Here is a 27,477-nt window from a genome sequence, read left to right on the forward strand (position 1 = left end):
TTTAAAAGTTAAATTTGGACAAATATATTCTATGGAAATCGTATTTTAGCTAATTTCCTTATTTTAAATGAGTATTTTGCATTTTGTCTAGGTGGTGAGGGCTGCACCCTGGCTGCTGCCTGTTCAGTGATTGGTGTGGGCTCTGATATTGGTGGCAGTATTCGCATGCCAGCTTTCTTCAATGGTGTTTTTGGACACAAACCTTCCCCAGGTAATCTTAAAATGGTGAGAAGGGTGGCTCTAATTTTATAGTTCAGATCCATGTATTTTGTTCCTAGCATACTAATCTTGCTTATTAGGATGAATGATATATAAAGTGGTCCTCAAGATGCTCACAAATAATGAATATTATGAAAAATTATTTAATACAGTAACACTTTCAGGAAGATATATTGATTTAAAGGTGGCATATTCAAAGCTCAAGAAGAGTAAGTAAACCTTCCACAAATACAATTAAGCAAATTATATTTCTAGGATTCAGACCCAGCATTAATTACCAGACTGTCTTCTACACAGTGCACAAACTGATATATATATATTAAATTTGATTTCTCCATACTTAAAACATATAAGAAAAACTCCACAAATTAGTATGTAAAATAAAAAAGATAATTCTGTCACCTAAAAACAATTTTTAGCATAAACAAGGCTTTTATTATAGAAACAACACATGTTCATTGTTGACAATTTGGTAAATTAATTAAAATGAAGAAGAAAATACAAAAATTCACTCAATTTCACCTGCAAAAATTAATTCATAACTTCTCTGGTATACTTTTTTAATTTATTTTTTTAATTTATTTTTTATTTAGTAAATATAAATTTTCAAAGTACGGTTAATGGATTACAATGGCTCCCCCCCATAATTTCCCTCCCACTCACACCCCTCCCATCTCCCGCTCCCTCTCCCATTCCATTCACATCAAGATTCATTTTCAATTATCTTTATATAACGAAGATCAATTCAGTATATATTAAGTAAAAATTTCATCAGTTTGCACTCACACAGAAACACAAAGTGTAAAATACTGTTTCAGTACTAGTTATAGCATTACTTCACATTGGACAACACACTAAGCACAGAGCCCACATGAGAAGTAAGTACACAGTGACTCCTGTTGTTGACTTAACAATTTGACACTCTTGTTTATGGTGTCAATAATCTCCCTAGGCTCTAGTCATGAGTTGCCAAGGCTATGGAAGCCTTTTGAGTTCGCCGACTTCGATCTTATTCTGACAGTGTCATAGTCAAAGTGGAAGTTCTCTCCTCCCTTCAGAGAAAGGTACCTCCTTCTTTGATGGCCCCGTTCTTTCCACTGGGATCTCACTCGCAGAGATCTTCCATTTAGGTCTTCTTTTTTTTTTTTTTTCCAGGTGTCTTGGCTTTCCATGCCTAAAATGCTCTCATGGGCTCTTCAGCCATATCCGAATGCCTTAAGGGCTGATTCTGAGGCTAGAGTGCTATTTAAGACATCTTCCATTCTATGAGTCTGCTGTGAATCCCGCTTCCCATGATGGATCGTTCTCTCCATTTTTGATTCTATCAGCTAGTATTATCAGACACTATACTTGATTGTGTGATCCCTTTGACTGCTAGACCTATCAGTGTGATCAACTGTGAACTGAAATTGATCACTTTGACTAGTGAGATGGCATTGGTACATGCCACCTTGATGGGATTGTGTTGTGATTCTCTCGCATGATTCTAATTTCTTTTATTTGTGTATGTTTTTTTTTGACATGTATTAGTTTGTCTTTATGCATAATATCTTTCAGGCACTGTGTGTTTTCTATTACATATGAACTCCCACCCACAAACACAGACATAGGCACAGAGAAATTAACATCTGCCGTCTCACCGACATAAGTACAGATATGCTTAAGAATACACACACATACACATACACATATGCATACACCCCACATATGCTGAAGCATTTTCTTTTTTTTTTCAAAATAGGGGTCATATTGTACATACTGATTTGTAACTTCATTTACCACCCTCTATGATTTATATCTGCAATTTTCCTATTCTATTAAAATGAATTGAAAATATTTCAGTGGGTGCTTATTTACATATACCATTTGGATGCCCTATAAATTATTCTACAAATCCTTTATCTTGGGATGCTTGTATTGGTTCAAAACCTTTATTATATTATTGTTAGAGACCAATATCTTATTCTTAACTCATGTTATATATATCTCTTTATTGGACCCTGAGAATTAATTACTGGAAATGGAATAATGGTTAACATGTATGCATATTTTTAAAGTTCGCTTTGTATTTCACATTATCTTTTTGATGTAACTTCTCAAAAACAGAATAACTGAAATATCTTAAGGAATTTGTCCAATTATTATTCAAAAAATTCAAACTTGTTTATTCTATATGAATGATTAAAAATTCCTCTTTCAAGGTACTCTTATATATATAAGGAATTATCATTTTAAAAATATTTTATATACCATGTGCTCATTTTAATAAAAAAGTTAAAGACATTTTAAACCTGTACCCAAAACTACTTCATTCTTATTCTAAGTTCTTAATTTTAAGTACACAAATATTAAATCATAGTTATATGTTTGGTTTTCTTTTTTTTTAACTTTTATTTAATAAATATAAATTTCCAAAGTGCAACTTTTGGATTACGGTGGCTTTTTCTCCCCATAACCTCCCTCCCACCTGCAACCATCCCATCTACCACTCCCTTTCCCATCCCATGCACATCAAAATTCATTTTCAATTATATTTACATACAGAAAATCAATTTAGTATACATTAAGTAAAGATTTCAACAGTTTGCACCCACACAGAAACACAAAGTGAAACAAACTGTTTGAGTACTGGTTATACCGTTAATTCACAGAGTACAACACATGAAGGACAGAGATCCCACATGGGGAGTAAGTGCAGAGTGACTCCTGTTGTTGACTTAACAATTGACACTCTTGTTTATGACATCAGTAATCACCCTCGGCTCTTGTCATGAGTTGCCAAGCCTATGGAAGCCTTTTCAGTTTGCCAACTCTGATCTTATTTAGACAAGGTCGTAGTCAAAGTGGAAGTTCTCTCCTCCCTTCAGTGAAAGGCACCTCCTTCTTTGATGGCCTTTCTTTCCGCTGGGATCTCACTCCCAGAGATCTTTCATTTAGGTTATTTTTTTTTGCCAGAGTGTCTTGCCTTTCTATGCCTAAAATACTCTCATGGACTCTTCAGCCAGATCTGAATGCCTTAAGGGCTGGTTCTGAGGCCAGAGTGTTGTGTAGGACAACTGCCATTCTATGAGTCTGTTGTGTATCCTGCTTCCGATGTTGGATCGTTCTCTCCTTTTTAATTCTATCAGTTAGTATTAGAAGACACTAGTCTTGTTTATGTGATACCTTTGACTCTTAGTCCTATCATTATGGTCAATTGTGAACTGAAACTGATCACTTTGACTAGTGAGAAGCATTGGTACATGCCAACTTGATGGGATTGAATTGGAATCCTCTGGCTCGTTTCTAACTCTATCATTTGGGGCAAGTCTGATTGAGCATGTGCTGAACTGTACATCTCCCCCCTCTCTTATTCCCACTCTTATATTTAACAGCGATCACTTTTCAGTTAAATTTAAACACCTAAGATTAATTGTGTGTTAATTAAAGAGCTGTTTAAATCAGCCCTAAAGGCACTCGGATCTGGCTGAAAAGCCCATGAGAGTATTTCAGGCATGGAAAGCCAAGACACTCTGGCAAAAAGATCTCTGTGAGTGAGATCCCAGTGGAAAGAACAGGTCTTCAAAGAGGGAGGTGCCTTTCTCTGAAGGGAGGAGAGAACCTCCACTTTGACTATGACCGTGTCTAAACAAGATAAGAGTCGGAGAACTCAAGGGGCTTCCATAGCCTTGGAAACTCATGACTGGTGCATAGGGAGATTACTGATGCCATAAACAGGAGTGTCAATTTGTAAAGTCAACAACAGGAGTCACTGTGCACTTACTCCTCATGTAGGATCTCTGTCCTTAATGTGCTGTACACTGAGGCTTAATGCTATAACGAGTACTCAAACAGTATATTTCACTTTGTGTTTCTATGGGGGTGCAAACGATTGAAATCTTTACTTAATGTACACTAATCTGATCTTCTGTAAAAAAAAAAAGAAAGAAATTATCAATTCCCAACTTGACTCTCACTGGGATTAAACATGACAATAGGTCTGATCTGATTTCATCATCATTTTAAAAAAAATCATCTATTATTTTTCACTTTATGTTTCTGTGTGGGAGCAAACTGTTGAAATCCTTACTTAAGGTATACTAAGCTGATCTTCTGTATATTAAGATAATCGAAAATGAATCTTGATGTGAATGGAAGGGGAGAGGGAGTGGGAAAGGGGAGGGTAGTGGGTGGGAGGGACGGTATAGGGGGGGAAGCCATTTTAACCCATGAGTCGTACTTTGGAAATTTATATTCATTAAATAAAAGATAAAAAAAAAATAAAGAGCTGTTTAATTAGGTTTTCTTTTTTTAATTTGAGATACAGAGACAGAAAATGTAAGTGGAGACTCCCATTAATGGCTCACTCCCCAGATGCCCACAATGGCCAGGATTGGGCTAGGGACAGAACCAAATAAAGAAGCCAGGAATGCAATTCAGATCTCTTGTGTGGGAAAAGTACTTGAACCGTCATGACAACTTCCAGGTTCTTTCTTAATGGGAAGTTGTAATGAATAACCAGAGCCAGAAATCTAACTCAGACACTATAATGAGGCATGCAAGTGTATTATGCATAATGCTAAATACCTGCTCCCCAGGTTTCAGTTTTTTGACTGATTGTGAAATAATTGACACACAATAAACAATACATATTTAAAGCCTACAATTTGAAAAGTTTTGACATGTGAACATACCGTTAATCCGTCTACAATTAAAGAAATGAACAGATTCTTCATCCCCAAAGTCTCTTAATAGTCTTTCAGCATCATGCTTCCCATCTAGAGGAGAGAGAACATAGTGTCCCTGACCTGCCAGGGGCCAATGGATATAGATAGAGAACATTGGTTATGCTAGATCATGGTTTTAATAAACTAGCTGAAATGAGGACATAAATCTCCATTTCAGTAGTATTAAAAGCATATCAACAACTGTTATCACACTTGGAGTAGAAAAGAAATGAACCACTACCCTTTCTTACTGATTCAATTTATGATGAAAATGAGGTACAATTAGCTCTTGTAGAGCAGCTAGGAAATTTAATCAGCTTGATCGGAGGTTCTGACTTGTCCACTTTTTACTGCCACCATTGGAATGTCTGGCTACAGTGGAAGAGACCATTACTCACAATAAGACTGTGGAGTCCCTCAGGCAGCTCTCCCAGGAGTATTCTCCTGCTGCTCTTGAAGCTCATTTTACCCCTCTGGGGAGATGCTTAGTAATTGGGGATTGCTTCATGTCACATGTCTGCATCTATTTTGTTTAGTGTTTGCTGTCCCAGGACAGCACTTTCATTCCTTCTGCTCAGATGATATACCAATGGTAACATGTGCTGTTGCTACCAAAATATGTGAATTTGTGAAAGTTTTGGAATTAGTGTGAAAAGTGAAATTATTCCATTTTTAACTACTCTAACTTCAGATGAACAGGATTCAGTGTGCCATCTAACTGTGGAAGCTTGGATCAGTATCAGCCAAGTACTGTCTTAGGTTGACTGTGAGGCTGTGGTGACGTCTACACTGATAAACAGCAGAAGATAAATTTTAGTGAGTTTTTAATATGATAGCTGACAAAATTTCAGAGCTCCAGAAAGTCACAGATCTTAAATTCACTCTAAATAACTTGACTCTCACCTTTCAGAACTTACTTAAAACTGTAAAGCTCATGTACGAGCAGTTGATGCCCACAAAGAGAAATTCGCAAATCCTTGCTTTTAGAGACAGAGAGACCATAATTACGTTCAATATAAAGGAATTAGTAACTGGCACTAATCAAGTTATCAAATAGCTCTGTCATTTGCAATTATGGGATTGTCTACCATTTTAGGCAAAGAGAATACCATTGAATATCTTCTACCCTATTTTTTTGCTCAGTTAAGGGATGAGTGTTCTGAAATTAGTTTATGTCCGATTTGGACTGTGTAAATGAAATAAATTTAATCTGCCAGTTCTCCCAGTCTCTTCTTCCTTTCACGGTGGAACTAAGTTAAGATGCGAAGTGGAGATTTGGGCTGGTCATGATTGAGTATATGACACTGTTTTCAGGCCAGCTGGGTATGGAGTTCTTTGATGAAATGCTGAATTCTTGATATAGGTCCTAGCTGTCGCTCCCCATCTTCGTGGAGGAACGACACAGGACCCTGCGCTGTTCTTCCGTCTGCTCGGCCCTCCTCGGGTTTGCTGCTGGTTCTTCCCGGGTTGGCTACCGTCCCTCCACCTCCGTGGAGGGGCGGGCCCCCTGCCACTTTCCCCACTTCCGCAGGGGAGCGGCACATTGCCGGCCGGCTCTCTCGGGGGCTGCTCAGGTGTTCCTTCAGATAGATGTTCCTGGTGCATGTTGTCTCTCTCCTCCTTTATAGTCCTCTTCCGCCAATCCCAACTCTGCTACCCACAGGCCGAGTACGCTGCTCTCCTCCAATCAGGAGCAGGTCCTGCTGTTTATTGGTTGAACTGGAGGCAGCTGTGTAGAAGCTGTTTCCTCCTCTCCTAGCGCCATATTGTGGGAGAGCAGATGCATAGAATAAGTCTTAATTCGAGTAACAGTCTAGTCTGAGTTGCTCCCCACACCTAGCAGTGGATCACATGTATGTTATCTGAGAGATTGTCGCCAACATCCTCATGAAACTAGTTCAGAAATTTGGTACTCAAAATATTATTGTTCCCAAAGTATTAGTAATGGTCAATGTTCCTAAATACTTGCATGGAATGACAATTTTATTCTGCATTAATGCACTGAATGAAGCTTGTATCAGGAAATAACGACTAAATAAGTGCTTCCCCTTTTATTTGAAATAACAGGAGACAAAATAGCAAATGAACTTTCAATACAGCCGTATATTTACAAACTCTGGACCAATTCTTGATATTGATGCTTAGCAGGAGTAGTTAAGCTGATGCTACCTCATGATGAAAACATGATGTCTAATAGTTTGCACAGGAAGATATAATTCTTACATTGGTTTAACAAGGAACAGGAAGGCTGTTATTCAATTCTAATCGCAGATTTTTAGTTAATGTGCTATTAAACTGTATTAAGAGAAAGTATAAAACCTTCAAATTTCCATCCAAACAAATTGCAACAACTTAGAAGAAATCAAATTTCAGTGACTTGATTCTTTCTGGAGAGCAAATGGTACTGGATTTTTTACTTTTCTTCACTGTTCAGAGCATTATTTAAGACATTTCTCATGACAAATTCTTCACATTCAGTAATCTCATGATTGTCTTCTGAGAATCTGGGAACCTCCATCCTCACCATTTCATCAGGCCCCGACCACTTTTTAAACCAAAGTCTGGATGACTTAGGCCAACTTAGAGTAGAGCGATTCTCTTGATATTTACTTTAATCTCTATGTCTTTTCATCATTGCAAGATTAAACATTCATGGTTTAGAATAACTTATTTTATAAGAGTTCTATTTTATTTTGGAGATATACTGAGATCTGATTGTAGTGAAAGCCACGTTTTTCTGGATTATAAATGGGTCTGCTTAAGTGTCTCATGTTAAATGGGAATGTGGAAGCCTAGGATTAATGTATTGATTGCTTTGTTTTTATTTGCTAAATTTTGACTGTAATGGCATTCAGAAGCCAGGGCACAGATGTATCTTTTTGATAACACGTGATGTTAAAACTTTAATGAATTTAAACAGCTCAACACTAGGTATTCAAAACTTCTCTCTCCATATCTGTCTCCTGAGAAACCTTTAGTAACTCCTAATAGGTAGTAAGCTCTGCTGTTTCATTCTAAGATTGCAGTTTTGTGTTTTTAATGAGCCCTAGAACCACTGGTCTACTATGGTACGGATTTCTTCTTCTTTACCAGATTCTTCTTCCAATATGAAAATCTTGTCCTTGATAAATTGCACGGTAGCTTTTAAAAAAATCACACAATTAAATAGAATCATGTCCCCCATCCACAGCTATCATACCCACCTGCAACCACCTATCTGTTTTCTGTCACTATAGACTAGTTTTCAGTTCCTCCTGTTTGATATAAATGGAATCATACAATTTGTACTACTCCATTTTGTAGTGATTCAAATTCTAAAATTAAACCATTGGTTTCATTTTAAAAATTATGGATTGTTTATACCTGAGATTTTATTTTTTCAGGAATTTATTATTAGATTATCAGTCACAACAAATGAATAATTCCTACAACATAATTCTCTTAAATTTCCTCTTTAATGTGATATTAATACAAAGAGAATAGATTCAATGTAGTTCATGGCAACAATTCTAACAATATAATGATGCTTATTCTTTCTTCTTAATTTTTAAAAATTATTAGTATAAAGAGAACAGATCTGTTGTCTTTTTCCTACCTTCCTTCCTTCCTTCATTGCTGTATTTTAAATTTTTTGAGATAATATATTTAATTTACATTATTGCCAAAGGCTTAATGTCCCACTGAATAAAGTGTTCAACAAGTCAAAAGTAAAAAGACCCTAGTTTAATGGTAATATAAGCAAAGAGTATAAGCAATATGCCAATTAGAAGATGTCCATTTCACTCAGACAGTATTTTTTGGTTTTCTTTTTTTAATTGTTAGAATTTTTTAATGTCAGCAAATTTCATTTATTTCATATATGCAGATTCAGTAGCAAAATGATACTGCTCACTCTTCCCTCCCTCACACACACAATTTCCTCTTATTCAGCTTCTTTTTTTCAACTTCTTTTCTTATTCAACAAATAGTACGCAGAAATATACAGTACATTTTAAAATAATCACATATAATCAAAACTAGGATTAATGTATATTAATGATATAGTAGCATATCATTATTATTTTTTTTTGACAGGCAGAGTGGACAGTGAAAGAGAGAGACAGAGAGAAAGGTCTTCATTTTGCCTTTGGTTCACCCTCCAATGGCCGCCGCCGGCATGCTGTGGCTGGCGCACCGTGCTGATCTGATGGCAGGGGCCAGGTACTTATCCTGGTCTCCCATGGGGTGCAGGGCCCAAGTACTTGGGCCATCCTCCACTGCACTCCCTGGCCACAGCAGAGAGCTGGCCTGGAAGAGGGGCAACCGGGACAGAATCCGGCACCCCGACGGGGACTAGAACCTGGTGTGCCGGTGCCGCAAGGTGGAGGATTAGCCTACTGAGCCGCGGTGCTGTCAGTATATCATTCTTAACCATTGGTTTGACAAAGATATAAAACCAAGTTTGACAAAAAACATAATTGCAGCAATACAGATACACACAGATAATTTGCTCTTCTTTTTTTTATATTTTAAGTTTCACATATAAGGGAGACCATGCATTATTTGTCTTTCTGTGTTTGAACTATTTCATTCAAAATGATGTCTTCCTGTTGCATGCATTTGATCCAAATGATAGAATTTCATTCTTTTCATAGTAGAATAATATTTCATTGTGTGTGTGTGTGTGTGCATGCCACATTTTTATTCTTTCATCTGATGATGCACACCTTGGTTGATTCTACATTTTGGCTATTGTGAGCAGTGCTGCTATAAACAAGGTGGTGCAAGTAACTCTTTGATAGAATGTGTTCATGCATATTGGATATATACTCAGTAGTAGACATTGCTGGATCCTATGGAAAGTCTATTTCCGGTTTTTTAAAGATATTTCCATACTCTTTTCCATAGTGGCTGGACTAATTTACATTCCTATCTTCAGTATGTAAGGGTATCCCTTTCTTCACATCCTCACCAGCATTTGTTACTCCCTGTCTTTTGGATAATAGCCATGCTGACATGGATGAGATGATACCTCATTGTGGTTTTGAGTTGCATTTTACTGACATTAGTGATGTTGAACATTTTTTGATTATTTGTTGTAAATTTGTATTTCTTTTGAAAACTGTCTGTTGAGGTCATTTGCCCATTTCTTAACTGGATTTGTTGTTGCTGTTGTTGAGTTTTTTGAGCTGCTAATGTATTCTGGATATTACCTCTTTGTTGGATAGGTAGCTTGATTCAGCATATTGTCTTTAAGATTCATCCACATTATAGTAATTCCTTCTTTATTTCTGAGTAGCATTTCATTGTATGGATAAAACCCAATTTGTTTATTCACTCACTTATTGATGGACATTTCAGTTGTTTCTAGTTTTTGACTAGAAGTAATATGGCTATGATCATTCATGTAAATATCTTTTTATGGACATATATTAAGATGTCTTGGGTAAATATCTACAAATGTAATAATGGCTAGCTGATATGATAGGTAAATTTTTATCTTAAGAAACTGACAAATCTATTTGCAAATTGGCTTTATCACTTTACAGGCACAATAACAGTGAATAAGAATTGCAGTCATTCCACCTACTCCCTAATTAAGCAATCATTTTCTGTTTCTCCCTTTCTATAGCACATTGAAATCACAAATCTGCAAATAAATAAATGAATAAATAAATCTTTAAAAAAGGCCTCACACAAGGGTTTAGCTATCAAGAAAAATCCTATAGAGCACATCCTGCACAAGTGTGTTATTCTCAGGAGTTCCCTTGAATGTTTCTTGGTCTTATACATAATATGGCTCATTTCACTTATTGAGAGGGCATGCTTTCCAAGAGTCCAGGCACATCACGAAATGATTAATTCCTGTCTGGAAACACGGGTTTTAGTTGAGGAGACTTTGTTACAGAGAGGCAGAGGGAGAGCAATAGAGAAAGAGAGAAAGAGAGAGAGAGAGAGAGTCTTCCATCTGCTGGTTCACTCCCCAAATGGCTACAAGCACCAGAGTTGAACTGATCTGAAGCCAGGGACCAGGATCTTCTTCTGAGTCCTTCACATGGGTGCAGGGGCCCAGGGACCTGGGCCATCTTTCACTGCTTTGCCAGTCAATAGCAGAGAGATTGATATGAAGTGGAGCAGCCAGGATTCATTTTACTCACTACACCACAGTGCCAACACCTCCCCTAAAATACTTAAGAGCTTGATGATGTTTTAATCTGAATGCTCCTTTTAGGGACTATAGATGAGGACGTCATCTATTGTACAATGGCTCCAGGAGCTTTCTAAGTTTAATTAGAGTTCTCGAGTTCCTTTATGACTGCATTGCCAAACAGATGATTGCTCTCCCTCAGAAGGAATCTTTATGTGTACTGTTATGTTGTATTTGAGAATGGATCAATACATTCAAAGGCAAACATATACTGGGATTCTGAATGTTATGGTATGCATAAAAAGCACCTGTGAGGAATAAAACTATGAACCAAGTGGTACCTTCAAGCATCTGAGCTTGATAATATAGGAATTTTGTGCAAGAGGATGAAGCAGAATGACTTCTTTATTCCTGACCCTAAGAATCCTGAACTATCTGATATTACCCACTTGGATTTAAAATAGGCAAAATGGGTGTATTACAAGAGGACTGACAAAGAACTTTGACTCTATGCTTGAGAAATTTATTAGTGAAGGATTGGAGTTCACACTTAGCTTCTGGTTTTAAGAGGTGCTTGAGTCAACGAGGAAATGTCTTTTTAAAGAGGAACATGATGGGGGACACATGTGTGGGTAAATTACCAGAGGTGAGAAGCCTGGGTCATATGGTAGATCTATTTTCAGATTTCTGAGGTATCTCTATACTGTCTTCCACAGCGGATGAAATAGTTTACATTCCCACCAACAGTGGACCAGGGTACTTTTGTCCATACACCCTTAAAAAATTGTAATTTGTTGATTTCTGTATGAGAGCCATTCTAACTGGGGTAAGGTAAAACCTCATTTGATTTTGATATGCTTTTCCCTAGTGGCTAGTGATCCTGAGCGTTTCTTTCATCTGTCTGTTGACTATTTGAATTTTCTTTCTTTTTGAAAAATGCCTGTTTAAGCCCTTTGTCCATGTCTTGACTAGATTGCTTGTTTTGTTGATGTTGAGTTTCCTTAGCTCTTTATATATGCTGAATATTAATCCTTTATCCGTTTCATAGTTGGCAAATATTTTCTCCCATTTTGTCCGTTGCTTCTTCATTTGCTGAGTGTTCATTTTGTGGTGCAGAAGCTTCTCAACTTGATGTAATCCTGCTTGTCAATTTTGGCTTCGATTTTCTTGTTTCTGCAATCTTTTTCAGGAAATCTTTGACTTGCAGAGGTTTATAGTAGGGTTCATATTTTATATTTCTGCGCATGGAGATCCAGTTTTCCCACCACCATTTGCTGAAGAGAATCTTTGCTCCAGGGAATAATTTTAGCACTTCATCAAATTTAAATTGGTTGTAATTGTGTAGATTCATTTCTGGAATTTCAATTTTGTTCCATTGGTCTACACATCACTGTATTTTTTTCCATTACCAAGCTGTTTTGATCATAAGTGACTATAGTATGTCTTGATCTCTGCTCTTTATTACTGACTCCTTTTCCCTCTTGGTTATTGGTCTGCTTAGGTTTTTCTTTCCTTCATGACTCAATTTACCTAATTTTTTCCAGACTTTCCACTTTGTTGGCGTATTGCTCTTTGTAGTAGTTCATGATGATTTTTTTTTTATTTCTGTGTTACTTGTTGTACACCAAGTAAAGAGTTCAACAAATGGTAGAGTATAGTATTTTGTAACTGTGTGATGAAAACTTTTTCGATATCAGTTGGGACCATTTGGAACATAGTGTAGATTATCTTTGTTATTTCTTTGTTGATTTCTTGTCTACTTTATCTCTCCATTCATGAAAATCAGGTCTTGAAGTCACTCATTACTACTGTATTGGAGCTTGTCTCCCTTTAGATCTATTAACAATTGTTTTAAAATGTAAGGCACCATGGCAATGGATGCGTATATCTTTATTATAGTGAGATATTCCTGTTGAAATGATCCTTTAATCATCACATAGTGCCATTCTTTTTCTCTTTTAGCAGTTTTTGTGCTAAGTATATTTTGTCTGAATAAGATGGCTACACCTGCTTGTTTTTGTATACATTAGCATGGAATATCTTTTTCCATCTTCTAACTTGCAGTCTGTGTATATCCTGGTTGGTGAGGTGTGTTTCTTGTAGGCAACAACTAGATGGGTCTTATTTTTTATCAGGTCAAATATTTTGTATCTTTTAATCGGAGAATTTATACTATTTACATTCCAAGTTACTATTTGGAAAAATCTTCCATGTTCATGGATTGGAAGAATCAACATCATCAAAATGTCCGTTCTCCCAAAAGCAATTTATAGATTCAATGTGATACCAATCAAAATACCAAAGGCATTTTTCTCAGATTTCAAAAAAATGATGCTAAAATTCATATGGAGGTACAGGACACCTCAAATAGCTAAAGCAATACTGTACAACAAAAAAAGAGCTGGAGGTATCACAATACCAGATTTCAAGACATACTACATGACAGTTGTAATCAAAACAGGATGGTACTGGTACAGAAACAGATGGATAGACCAATGGAACAGAATAGAAACACCAGCAATCCGTCCAAACATCTACAGCCAACTTATATTTGATCAAGGATCTAAAACCAATTACTGGAGCAAGTACAGTCTATTCAACAAATGGTGCTGGGAAAACTGGATTTCCACGTGCAGAAGCATGAAGAAAGACCTCTACCTTACACCATACCCAAAAATCCACTCAACATGGATTAAAGATCTAAATCTATGACCCGACACCATCAAATAATTAGAGAACATTGGAGAAACACTGCAAGATATAAACACAGGCAAAGACTTCTTGGAAAAGACACCAGAGGCATGGGCAGTCAAAGCCAAAATTAACAATTGGGATTACATAAAATTGAGAAGTGTCTGTACAGCAAAAGAAACAGTCAGAAAAGTCGCCGGCGCCGTGGCTCAATAGGCTAATCCTCCACCTTGCGGCGCCGGCACACCGGGTTCTAGTCCCGGTTGGGGCGCCGGATTCTGTCCCGGTTGCCCCTCTTCCAGGCCAGCTCTCTGCTATGGCCAGGGAGTGCAGTGGAGGATGGCCCAGGTGCTTGGGCCCTGCACTCCATGGGAGACCAGGAAAAGCACCTGGCTCCTGGCTCCTGCCAGGATCAGCGCGGTGCGCCGGCTGCAGCGGCGGCCATTGGAGGGTGAACCAGCGGCAAAGGAAGACCTTTCTCTCTCTGTCTCTCTCTCTCACTGTCCACTCTGCCTGTCAAAAAAAAAAAAAAAAAAAAAAAAAGAAACAGAAAAGTGAAGAGGCAACCGACAGAATGGGAGAAAATATTTTCAAATTATGCAACTGATAGAGGATTAATAACCAGAATCTACAAAGAGATCAATAAACTCCACAAGAACAGAACAAACGACACAGTTAAGCGATGGGCCAAGGACCTCAGTAGACATTTTTCAAAAGATGAAATCCAAACAGTCAACAGACACATGAAAAAATGTTCAGGATCACTAGCCATCAGGGACATGCAAATCAAAACCAACCACAGTGAGGTTTCACCTCACCCCGGTTAGAATGGTTTACATACAGAAATCGACTAAGATAGACGGGATGCGCAGCCACTCCGGTGGTCAGCAGTTCGAGTGCTCCTGAAGGAGCGATGCTGCCGTTTACTCCTCAGGACAAGCCCTGGGCCCAAGAAATGGACGTGTTCGGTGGAGGCAGCATGTGGTGAGGTAAATGCTGTTAAAATGGTTGATGAGCCAATGGAAGAGGGAGAAGCAGATTTTTGCCAGGATGAAGATGTTAAAGAAATCCAGGCTGGAGCCATGGCTCAATAGGCTAATCCTTCGCCTGCAGCGCTGGCACCCCCGGGTTCTAGTCCCAATCAGGGCGCTGGATTCTGTCCTGGTCGATCCTCTTCCTTTCCAGCTCTCTGCTGTGGCCCGGAAAGGCAGTGGAGGATAGCCAATTCCTTGGGCCCTGCACCTGCATGGGAGACCAGGAGAAGCACCTGGTTCCTGGCTTCAGATCAGCGCAGTGTGTCGGCTGCAGCACACTGGGCACAGTGGCTATTGGAGGGTGAACCAAAGTAAAAGGAAGACCTTTCTCTCTGCCTCTCTCTCTCTCACTGTCCACTCTTCCTGTCAAAAAAAAAAAAAGAAATCCCTATCACTCATCATGTTAAAGAAGGATATGAGAAAGCAAATGCTGCACAGTTTGAGTTGCTCAAGGTTCTTGGTCAGGGATCATTTGGAAAGGTTTTTCTTGTTAGAAAGAAGACTGGTCCTGATTCTGGAAAGCTCTATGTAATGAAGGTGTTAAAAAATGCTTCTTTAAAAGTTTGAGACAGAGTTCAGACAAAGATGGAAAGAGATATACTTGTGGAAGTAAATCATCCATTTATTGTCAAATTGCACTATGCCTTTTAGACTGAAGGGAAGCTGTACTTAATATTGGATTTTCTCAGGGGAGGAGATGTTTTCACAAGATTATCCAAAGAAGTTCTGTTTACAGAGGAAGATGTGAAATTCTACCTTTTTGAATTGGCCTTTGCTTTGGATCATCTGCATCAATTAGGGATTGTATATAGAGACCTGAAGCCAGAAAATATTTTGCTTGATGAAATAGGACATATCAAGTTAACAGATTTTGGGCTCGGCAAAGAGTCAATAGATCAAGAAAAGAAGGCGGGGGCGGAGCCAAGATGGCGGAATAGTGAGGGCGCGCACCGATAGTCCGGGAAAATTTAGTTTAATAAAAGGGGAGTTACGGTAGCCTCAGAAAAAAGAACCAGGAAAATATTGCAGAGGAAACCCTTCTGGATTGAGTGGTCGTGAATAGGAGGACCCACTGGGAGAATAAGGTCGCCCACCGCGCGGAAGCCGAGCCACGGGACCGAGTTGCGCAAGCCGCAGGCTCTGCGTGCCAGTGCTCGAAGGGGAGTGCGTGCCACACAGACAACAGCGGGGAGACTTGGGACGTCCAGGGCTCCGAGTCCACACATCGGCGCTGGAAGGGGAGCGGACCTGCGTGGAGAGCGTGGGAGCCCACAGTTCGGGACACCAGTGGCAGACTCAACACACCAGCGCTGGAACGCGAGGTGAGCCGAACCTCAATAGCCCGAGACACCGGCAGGCAAGCGGAGAGAGGAGACTAGAGGGAACGACCCCTGGGGGGGGGGGAGAGGAAAAAAAAAGGTGACTGGTACGGACACGGGTTTCTCTCTCTCCGCTCACCTCTCAAGGGCGAGCAAGACAAAGAGCAGACGCCATCTTGGACATACGTCATAAGCAGAGCGACCTCAGGTCTGCACCGGCCCTGAGCCTAGCAGAAAAACCTGACTCTGGGTGGGGCAAATTAACAGGAGATTAGGACCTAGTAAATTTTTGGTGCTACTGAACTGAGACTGTGAAAAAAGAGACGGTGGGGGAGAGAACTCACGGAATTCACGTGAGTACTCTCCAGAGACGCTACAATTCCGTAACTTTGGCAACCCAGTGGGAGACTGAAGGAGAATTTGAGCCCACTCTGAGGGCCGAACAGATTCCCTGTGTGGTCCTTGGGAAAGAGCTTTTGATCTCTGGCTCCTGTGGGTATATCATTTGCCTGCTAACTACCTCCAACTTCGTTCAGCTGTGCAGAATAACTTCCCTTTTCAATCAAAAAAAAAAAAAGAAAGATAGAGAGAGAGAGAGAGGTTTACCACGCCTAACCTGGGAGTGTCACCCTTGGCACACCAAACAGAGCTCTCAGGCCACACCCATCTCAAGCCCTAAGGCTCCATGAAAAACAGATAGTCCACTTAATCTAGAGTCATAGTATAACAAGAAAAAGCACCACAGTGAAGAAACCAAATATCTCCAATATGCCAAATAACAAACGCAAAAACCAAGGTAATAAAAAAAAGGAAGTCAACATGAAGCCCTCAAATGAAAAAGACACCCCAATTCAAGATTATGAGGATGATGATATAGAAGAAATGCAAGAAGCAGATCTCAAAAAATTGATAACAACATTAGGAAGTTCTCAAAAACAAATTCTTGAACTGCAGAAATCCTTAATGAACAAGATAGAAAATCTCTCTTGTGAAAATGAAATATTAAGGAGGAGTCAAAATGAAACGAAACGACTAGTACAACAGGAAACTGGGATAGTGACTGAAGTGAAGAATTCAATAGATCAAATGAAAAACACAATAGAGAGCTATACAAACAGAATGGGTGAAGCAGAAGAGAGAATATCGTACTTAGAAGACAGAGAACAGGAAAGGATACAGTCAGACCAAAGAAAAGAATAGGAAATTAGGAATCTAAAACATATTGTCAGGAATCTTCAGGATACTATTAAAAAAACCAACATTCGGGTTCTAGGAGTTCCTGAAGGCATGGAGAGGGAGAAAGGATTAGAAGGCCTTTTTAGTGAGATATTAGCAGAAAATTTCCCAGGTTTGGAGAAGGACAGAGCAATCCTAGTACAGGAAGCCCACAGAACCCCTAATAAACACGACCAAAAGAGATCCTCACCACGACACGTTGTAATTAAACTCTCCACAGTGAAACATAAAGAAAAGATCCTAAAATGTGCAAGAGAGAAACATCAGATTACTCTCAGAGGCTCTCCAATCAGACTCACAGCCGACTTCTCATCAGAAACTCTACAAGCTAGGAGGGAATGGCGAGATATAGCCCAGGTACTAAGAGAGAACAACTGCCAGCCCAGAATATTATATCCTGCAAAGCTATCATTTGTGAATGAAGGTTAAATAAAGACTTTTCATAACAAACAGAAATTGAAAGATTTTGTTGCCACTCGTCCAGCCCTGCAAAAGATGCTTAAAGATGTGTTACATACAGAAACAAAGAAACACGGTCATCAATATGAAAGAAGGTAAAGGAAGGAAACCAAGGAAGGAAAGCTCACAGCAAAAGATCACAGGGAATTCAAAGCATATATTAGAACTTATCTTTGGCAAATGGCAGGGCAAAGTTACCACTTATCATTAGTCACATTGAACGTGAATGGCCTGAACTGTCCAGTTAAAAGACACCGATTGACTGATTGGGTTAAGGAACAAAACCCATCTATTTGCTGCTTACAAGAAACACATCTTTCCAACAAAGATCCATACAGACTGAAAGTGAAAGGCTGGAAAAAGATATACCATGCCAACAGAAATGAAAAAAGAGCGGGCGTAGCCATCTTAATATCAGACACCATAAACTTTACCACAAAAACCGTTAAGAGAGACAAAGAGGGACACTACATAATGATTAAGGGATCACTTCAACAGGAAGATATAACAATTATCAATGCATATGCACCGAATTACAGGGCACCGGTTTATCTAAAAGATTTGTTAAGGGACTTAAAGGGAGACTTAGACCCCAATACAATAGTACTGGGGGACTTCAATACTCCACTCTCAGAAATAGACAGATCAATAGGACAGAAGATCAACAAGGATACAGTAGATTTAAACGACACTATAGCCCAAATGGATCTAACAGATATATACAGAACTTTCCATCCTACAGCTAAAGATTTTACATTCTTCTCAGCAGTACATGGAACCTTCTCTAGGATTGACCACATACTAGGCCATAAAGCAAGTCTCAGCAAATTCAAAAGAATTAGAATCATACCATGCAGCTTCTCAGACCATAAAGGAATGAAGTTGGAGATTAGCAACTCAGGAATCCCTAGAGCATACGCAAACACATGGAGATTGAACAACATGCTCCTGAATGAACAATGGGTCATAGAAGAAATCAAAAGAGAAATCAAAAATTTTCTGGAAGTAAATGAGGATAACAGCACAACATACCAAAACTTATGGGACACAGCAAAAGCAGTGATAAGAGGAAAGTTTATATCAATAGGTGCCTACATCAAGAAATTGGAAAGGCACCAAAAAGTTGAGTTTACAGTTCAACTCAAGGATCTAGAAAACCTACAGCAAACCAGACCCAAATCTAGTAGGAGAAGAGAAATAATTAAAATCAGAGAAGAAATAAACAGGATTGAATCAAGAAAAACATTACAAAAAATCAGCCAAACGAGGAGCTGGTTTTTTGAAAAAAATAAACAAAATTGACACCCCATTGGCCCAACTAACTAAAAAAAGAAGAGAAAAGACCCAAAACAATAAAATCAGAGATGAAAAAGGAAACGTAACAACAGACACCACAGAAATAAAAAGAATCATCAGAAATTACTACAAGGACTTGTATGCCAGCAAACAGGGAAACCTATCAGAAATGGATAGATTCCTGGACACATGCAACCTACCTAAATTGAACCAGGAAGACATCGAAAACCTAAACAGACCCATAACTGAGACAGAAATTGAAACAGTAATAAAGGCCCTCCCAACAAAGAAAAGCCCAGGACCAGATGGATTCACTGCTGAATTCTACCAGACATTTAAAGAAGAACTAACTCCAATTCTTCTCAAACTATTCAGAACAATCGAAAAAGATGGAATCCTCCCAAATTCTTTCTATGAAGCCAGCATCACCTTAATTCCTAAGCCGGAAAAAGATGCAGCACTGAAAGAAAATTACAGACCAATATCCCTGATGAACATAGATTCAAAAATCCTCAATAAAATTCTCGCCAATAGAATGCAACAACACATCAGAAAGATCATCCACCCAGACCAAGTGGAATTTATCCCTGGTATGCAGGGATGGTTTAATGTGTGCAAGACAATCAATGTGATACACCACATTAACAGACTGCAGAAGAAAAACCATATGATTATCTCAATAGATGCCGAGAAAGCATTTGATAAAATACAACACCCGTTCATGATGAAAACTCTAAGCAAACTGGGTTTGGAAGGAACATTCCTCAATACAATCAAAGCAATCTATGAAAAACCCACAGCCAACATCCTATTGAATGGGGAAAAGTTGGAAGCATTTCCACTGAGTTCTGGTACCAGACAGGGATGTCCACTCTCACCACTGCTATTCAATATAGTTCTGGAGGTTCTAGCCAGAGGTATTAGGCAAGAAAAAGAAATTAAAGGGATACAAATTGGGAAGGAAGAACTCAAACTATCCCTCTTTGCAAATGACATGATTCTTTATTTAGGGGACCCAAAGAACTCTACTAAGAGACTATTGGAACTCATAGAAGATTTTGGAAAAGTAGCAGGGTATAAAATCAATGCACAAAAATCAACAGCCTTTGTATACATAGACAATGTCATGGCTGAGAAAGTACTTCTAAGATCAATCCCATTCACAATAGCTACAAAAACAATCAAATACCTTGGAATAAAGTTAACCAAGGACCTGAAGGATATCTACGATGAAAATTACAAAACCTTAAAGAAAGAAATAGAAGAGGATACCAAGAAATGGAAAAATCTTCCATGCTCATGGATTGGAAGAATCAATATCGTCAAAATGTCCATTCTCCCAAAAGCAATTTATAAATTCAATGCAATACCAATCAAGATACCGAAGACCTTCTTCTCAGATCTGGAAAAATTGATGCTGAAATTTATATGGAGGCACAAGAGACCTCGAATAGCTAAAGCAATCTTGTACAACAAAAACAAAGCCGGAGACATCACAATACCAGAATTCAGGACATACTACAGGGCAGTTCTAATCAAAACAGCATGGTACTGGTACAGAAACAGATGGATAGACCAATGGAACAGAATTGAAACACCAGAAATCAACCCAAACATCTACAGCCAACTTATATTTGATCAAGGATCTAAAAGCAATTCCTGGAGCAAGGACAGTCTATTCAATAAATGGTGCTGGGAAAACTGGATTTCCACGTGCAGAAGCATGAAGCAAGACCCCTACCTTACACCTTACACAAAAATCCACTCAACATGGAATAAAGACCTAAATCTACGACCTGACACCATCAAGTTACTAGAAAACATTGGAGAAACCCTTCAAGATATTGGCACAGGCAAAGAGTTTCTGGAAAAGACCCAGGAGGCACAGGCAGTCAAAGCCAAAATCAACTATTGGGATTGCATCAAATTGAGAAGTTTCTGTACTGCAAAAGAAACAGTCAGGAAAGTGAAGAGGCAACCGACAGAATGGGAAAAATATTTGCAAACTATGCAACTGATAAATGTTTGATAACCAGAATCTACAAAGAGATCAAGAAACTCCACAAAAACAAAACCAACAACCCACTTAAGAGATGGGCCAAGGACCTCAATAGACATTTTTCAAAAGAGGATATCCAAATGGCCAACAGGCACATGAAAAAATGTTCAAGGGCATTAGCAATCAGGGAAATGCAAATCAAAACCACAATGAGGTTTCACCTCACCCCGGTTAGAATGGCTCACATGCAGAAATCTACCAACAACAGATGCTGGCGAGGATGTGGGGAAAAAGGGACACTAACCCACTCTTGGTGGGAATGCAAACTGGTCAAGCCACTATGGAAGTCAGTCTGGAGATTCCTCAGAAACCTGAAGATAACCCTACCGTTCGACCCAGCCATCCCACTCCTTGGAATTTACCCAAAGGAATTTAAACTGGCAAACAAGCAAGCTGTCTGCACCTTAATGTTTATTGCAGCTCAATTCACAATAGCTAAGACCTGGAACCAACCTAAATGCCCATCAACGGTAGACTGGATAAAGAAATTATGGGATATGTACTCTTTAGAATACTATACCGCAGTAAGAAACAATGAAATCCAGTCATTTGCAACAAAATGGAGGAATCTGGAACACATCATGCTGAGTGAAATAAGCCAATCCCAAAGGGACAAATACCATATGTTCTCCCTGATCGGTGACAACTGACTGAACACCAAAAAGGAAACCTTTTGAAGTGGAATGGACACTATGGGAAACGGTGATTTGATCAGCATAGCCCTGACTGTTAATGAACAACTTAATACATTATCCCTCTTAGTAGTTTTTTTGTCTGTTCTACTGAATATGACTGGTTTAATTCTGTAATTAATACACAGTTATTCTTAAGTGTTGAAATTTAACTGAAATGTGATCCCTGTTAAACATAAGTGTAGGAATAAGAGAGGGAAGAGATATATAATTTGGGACATGCTCAAGCTGACTTGCCCAAATGGTAGAGTTAGAAACATACCAAGGGACTCCTATTTAATCCCATCAAGGTGGCATGTACCAAGGCCATCTCACTAGTCCAAGTGATCAATTTCAGTTCACAATTGATCATAATGAAAGGACTAAGAGTCAAAGGGAGCACATAAACAAGTCTAGTACCTGCTAACACTAACCGATAGAATAAATAAAGGGGAGAGTGATCCAACATGGGAAGTGAGATACTCAGCAGACTCATAGAATGGCAGATGTCCTAAATAGCACTCTGGCCTCAGAATCAGCCCTAAAGGCATTCGGATCTGGCTGAAAAGCCCATGAGAGTATTTCAGGCATGGAAAGCCAAGACACTCTGGCAAAAGATCTCTGCAAGTGAGATCCCAGTGGAAAGAACAGGTCTTCAAAGAAGGAGGTACCTTTCTCTGAAGGGAGGAGAGAACCTCCACTTTGACTATGACCTTGTCTAAACAAGATAAGAATCGGAGAACTCAGAGGGCATCCATAGCCTTGGAAACTCATGACTGGAGCATAGGGAGACTACTGATGCCATAGACAGGAGTGTCAATTGGTAAAGTCAACAACAGGGGTCACTGTGCACTTACTCCTCATGTTGGATCTCTGTCCTTAATGTGCTGTACATTGAGACTTAATGCTATAACGAGTACTCAAACAATATATTTCACTTTGTGTTTCTATGGGGGTGCAAACTGTTGAAATCTTTTCTTAATGTATACTAAACTGATCCTCTGTAAAAAAAAAAAAAAAGAAATTATCAACTCCCAACTTGACTCTCACTGGGATTAAACATGACAATAGGTCTGATCTGATTTCATCATCATTTAAAAAAATCATCTATTATTTTTCACTTTATGTTTCTGTGTGAGAGCAAACTGTTGAAATCCTTACTTAATGTATCCTATGCTGATCTTCTGTATATTAAGATAATCGAAAATGAATCTTGATGTGAATGGAAGGGGAGAGGGAGTGGGAAAGGGGAGGGTAGTGGGTGGGAGGGACGGTATGTGGGGGAAGCCATTTTAATCCATAAATCGTACTTTGGAAATTTATATTCATTAAATAAAAGTTAAAAAAAGAATAAAATATTAAAATACAGAAAAAAAAGAAAAGAAGGCTTACTCATTTTGTGGTACAGTAGAGTATATGGCTCCTGAAGTAGTAAATAGGAGAGGCCATTCCCAGGGTGCTGATTGGTGGTCATATGGTGTACTTATGTTTGAAATGCTTACTGGTACTCTGCCATTTGAAGGTAAAGACAGAAAAGAGACCATGAATATGATGTTAAAAGCAGAACTTGGAGTGCCTCTTAGTGCTCAAGCACTACACTATTGTTTTTCTGACTTCCATGTATTTTGAGCTACAGTGCAGTATATTAATCTACCTTGAATCCTATGGTAATATAGTTGGAATTTTACTGTAGTGGACTTGTGTGCTTAGGACACATGATATAATGTAATGTATTTCATTAAACTTTAGACAGTGCTACATAACAGTTAGACCTCAAGAAGATGAACTGTCATTTTAAATAGGAAGTAATATTACTGATCTACATAAAATTTGAGCACATTTAAAAATCATATTTATTTTAAAAAATCTTGCCAAATTGATCTTATTATTAAATTTATGATTCAGAACCACTATGCAGTATGTATTGATTTTCTAAATGATGAAAGAATTGTTTTGTGTTGTTGAACAAAATGCCATTACTACTACTAATACTACTACTACTACTGACAGAAAGAATTCATGAATGTAAACTGGAGGATATCACAGTTTTTTTTAGTGAATATAAATGAACTACTTGTGAATGCTAGGTATACTGTTTGCTGTGTATTTTATTTTGTTTAGTTCAGAGAGAAAGTTGATTACTGAGTATACGATTTAGGCTAGGAGACTTGTAACTTTGGTATTTAATAAAATAAGCTATACATATTCCCTTTTTAATGTAAGTGATCTATATACATGCACAGAAGATCTGTTTCCTGGGTGCGATGTATAACAGTATGTATTCTTATTTTGAGGTGTCATTTTCAAATAATTGAAAGACATTAAAGAACATCTAATTCCACATGGAAGCTTTACTAAAAATATATTGGTATCATATTTCATAACGTTTATGTTCTGATTTGCCTTTTCTTTCCACATTTTGCTTTATTACTGTAAGCACTTGCATGTAACAATTTATGTGCTTATATTCTGAATTATTTTTTTTCTGTCATCTTGTTTATGCTATTAGGCTTTCTTTCTGTCAAAATTGAGACATCAAATTCAGAGGTGTGATTTTTTGGTGTTTAATTTTTCAGGACAGAGATAATATATCCATGTTTGCTTTTCTATTAATAAAATTAGGGGAAGTGAAATTAGAAAATGAAAAAAAATCATAAAGAAATAAATCTTCAGGCTTTTCATAATCAATGGTTTTAAAAAGCAGGTGATCTTAGTTAATTTTCAATTGGAAGCATACCAGGGGATTCCAATTCAATCCCATCGAGGTGGCATGTACCAATGCCATCTCACTGTTCCAGGTGATCAGTATCAGTTCACAGTTGGTCATGGTGAAGGGACTGGGAGTCAAAGGGAGCACATAGACAAGTCTAGTACCTGCTAACGCTAACCGATGGAGTAAATAAAGGGGAGAGTGATCCAACATGGGAAGTGAGATACTCAGCAGACTCATAGAATGGCAGATGTCCTAAATAGCACTCTGGCCTCAGAATCAGCCCTAAAGTCATTCGGAGCTGGCTGAAAAGCTCATGAGAGTATTTCAGGCATGGAAAGCCAAGACACTCTGGCAAAAGATCTCTGCGAGTGAGATGCCAGTGGAAAGAACAGGTCATCAAAGAAGGAGGTACCTTTCTCTGAAGGGAGGAGAGAACCTCCACTTTGACTATGACCTTGTCTAAACAAGATAAGAGTCGGAGAACTCAGAGGGCTTCCATAGCCTTGGAAACTCATGACTGGTGCATAGGGAGATTACTGATGCCATAGACAGGAGTGTCAATTTGTAAAGTCAACAACAGGAGTCACTGTGCACTTACTCCTCATGTAGGATCTCTATCCTTAATGTGCTGTACATTGAGATTTAATGCTATAACGAGTACTCAAACAATATATTTCACTTTGTGTTTCTATGGGGGTGCAAACTGTTGAAATCCTTACTTAATGCATACTAAACTGATCCTCTGTAAAAAAAAAAAAAAGAAAGAAAGAAAGAAAGAAATTATCAATTCCCAACTTGACTCTCACTGGGATTAAACATGACAATAGGTCTGCTCTGATTTCATCATCATTTAAAAAAATCATCTATTATTTTTCACTTTATGTTTCTGTGTGGGAGCAAACTGTTGAAATCCATACTTAATGTATACTAAGCTGATCTTCTGTATATTAAGATAATCGAAAATGAATCTTGATGTGAATGGAAGGGGAGAGGGAGTGGGAAAGGGGAGGGTTGTGGGTGGTAGGGACGGTATGGGGGGGAAGCCATTGTAATCCATAAGTCGTACTTTGGAAATTTATATGCATTAAATAAAAGTTTAAAAAAAATTCTGAGAGGTTTGCTGAAATGTTTGCAATCTTTACCTTTGGATTGTGGAATTACAGACATTTAGAAATGTGTTTGCTTATCCTGATTTTTAAAACAGTTTATTATTTATCTGAGAGGCAATGAGAGAGAGAGAGAGAGAGAGAGATCCTATTTAAAAAAAAAATTTCAATTAGTTTGCTCAGAAGGATCATGTCATCTATCCCTACCTGAAAGGGATACTTATAAGAATGAAACAATGAAAAGCATTATTCATCACTTACTGAGGGTTAACATTATGTAAAAGACACAAGTATGCTAGTGGATGAGCCCAATAGTTGTGAGAATTTTCTGTTGAAAAATTCAAGCTTGCTAACTTAACAACAGTAGAAGGAGGCAACCTTTTTGTAAGGGAACAGTTTAAACTATACCCTCCTTTTGTAGAAGGAGCCCAGATAAAGATGCCTAGTCATTTCCATTTTGGCTGAAATTCTGCAACCACAAATGCAAATTTGAATTGGGCATTTTTGATGGAATTTCTGTAAATGTTGAATCAGTGAAAGCTAACTGTTTTCTATAGGACTTCAGGATACTGTGGTTTCTCATGGATTTGCAAGCAATTACTTTGCATTGTTTTTCTTTCTAGCTCATAGTTACTGGTAGTATTTTATGATAACACAATTTGAGGGTTTTTATTGTTGTTCTAGAAGGGAGAGTACGTCAAACTAATTTTTTATTAAAGGGAAAACACCATGTTTGCTCAGATAGACTAACAATCTATTCTCCTAAAACACATAGTACCATGAATAAATTCAGGAAACCATCTGTAAAAAATGAGAATGCAGTGCTGGTGACAGTAATTTTGTGGGGAAAAAATGATTTCAGCCCTTTCATGAAGATTAAGCTTAAGCCTATTTTGCTGGATCCATTAATGCCTAAACAGTGCTTTTTTGTAATTTATTGCCATTGATAATTAAGCATACTAAAACATTTTTGAATGTACCTCTGGTTAGCTTGAAAAGATTCCATATGTTCAGATATTCCACAAACTGAAGAACAGATGCTTGATGTTTGTAAGTTCTCTTCATTGAATAAATGTTAAAATAGTAGTATCGACAGAACTTATTAATACACATTGAATAGTACTTTCTTGACTGTAAGAGGCCCTTCATATATGAAGAAGGAAAATAACTACTTACCTTGGCCCCAAGACCCTATGCAAAACTTAAGCTTTAAAGTATGCAAAGTTTGTCTTTGGCATTCTCCACATTTGCTTTCTCCTGATCTTCAAGCCCCCGTGTGCTATCCTACTTGAGCACTCCTCCATTATGGGTTACCATGCACTACAGAACTCTGTGCTCCAAAAGGACCACACTCCCTTCCATTTTCCCAAACCAGGAAAGCTATCTCATTAAATTAATTCACATTTTCTGTTAGTGGCTGATGGATAATTAGTACTTTTCAACAAAGATATCCATTAATCAAACAAGTTTCTGGTTGCTGGAGTTGCAGGCAATCTAACAGGGTGAGAAAAATTTTAATTTCAGTTTTTATCAGGGAAGATTTTGGGGGCAAAGAACTTACATAGTATGTCCCCGGGTAAGATTAGCTAATGGCTTCTTCCTTTTTTTGCATATTTCCTTCTTTTCTACTATTATTTTACATTTTATCTTAAAAACATCCAAGCTTTTTAATCACAATGACCTCTTGTGGCACCATGGGGTTGGGATTGGCAGTCATTTCCGTGTATGTTGTTTAGCCCATATTTGTCTATATTCTTGTTTCTCAGAATACATGACCTACTGTGAGTTTTGTCCTTCCCCTATTCCTATTGTATTGATAAACAAAAGCACAGAATGGTTTA

General features: G+C 38.2%; 1 protein-coding gene and 1 pseudogene across 1 annotated transcript in view; both read left to right on the forward strand.

Moving 5' to 3' along the window:
• FAAH2 (fatty acid amide hydrolase 2) overlaps positions 1–27,477 on the forward strand; it is a 203,728-nt gene that overhangs the window by 78,712 nt on the left and 97,539 nt on the right. The window contains exon 5 of the mRNA XM_070067361.2: positions 92–211. Coding sequence (XP_069923462.1) covers positions 92–211 — 120 coding nt within the window. The remainder of the gene's footprint in view (positions 1–91; positions 212–27,477) is intronic.
• Positions 305–7,057, forward strand: LOC127484960 (serine/threonine-protein phosphatase 2A 65 kDa regulatory subunit A beta isoform pseudogene; annotated as a pseudogene).

Source organism: Oryctolagus cuniculus, chromosome X, assembly GCF_051225735.1.
Source record: "Oryctolagus cuniculus isolate XC-2025 breed Fujian yellow rabbit chromosome X, ASM5122573v1, whole genome shotgun sequence".
Taxonomy (NCBI): domain Eukaryota; kingdom Metazoa; phylum Chordata; class Mammalia; order Lagomorpha; family Leporidae; genus Oryctolagus; species Oryctolagus cuniculus.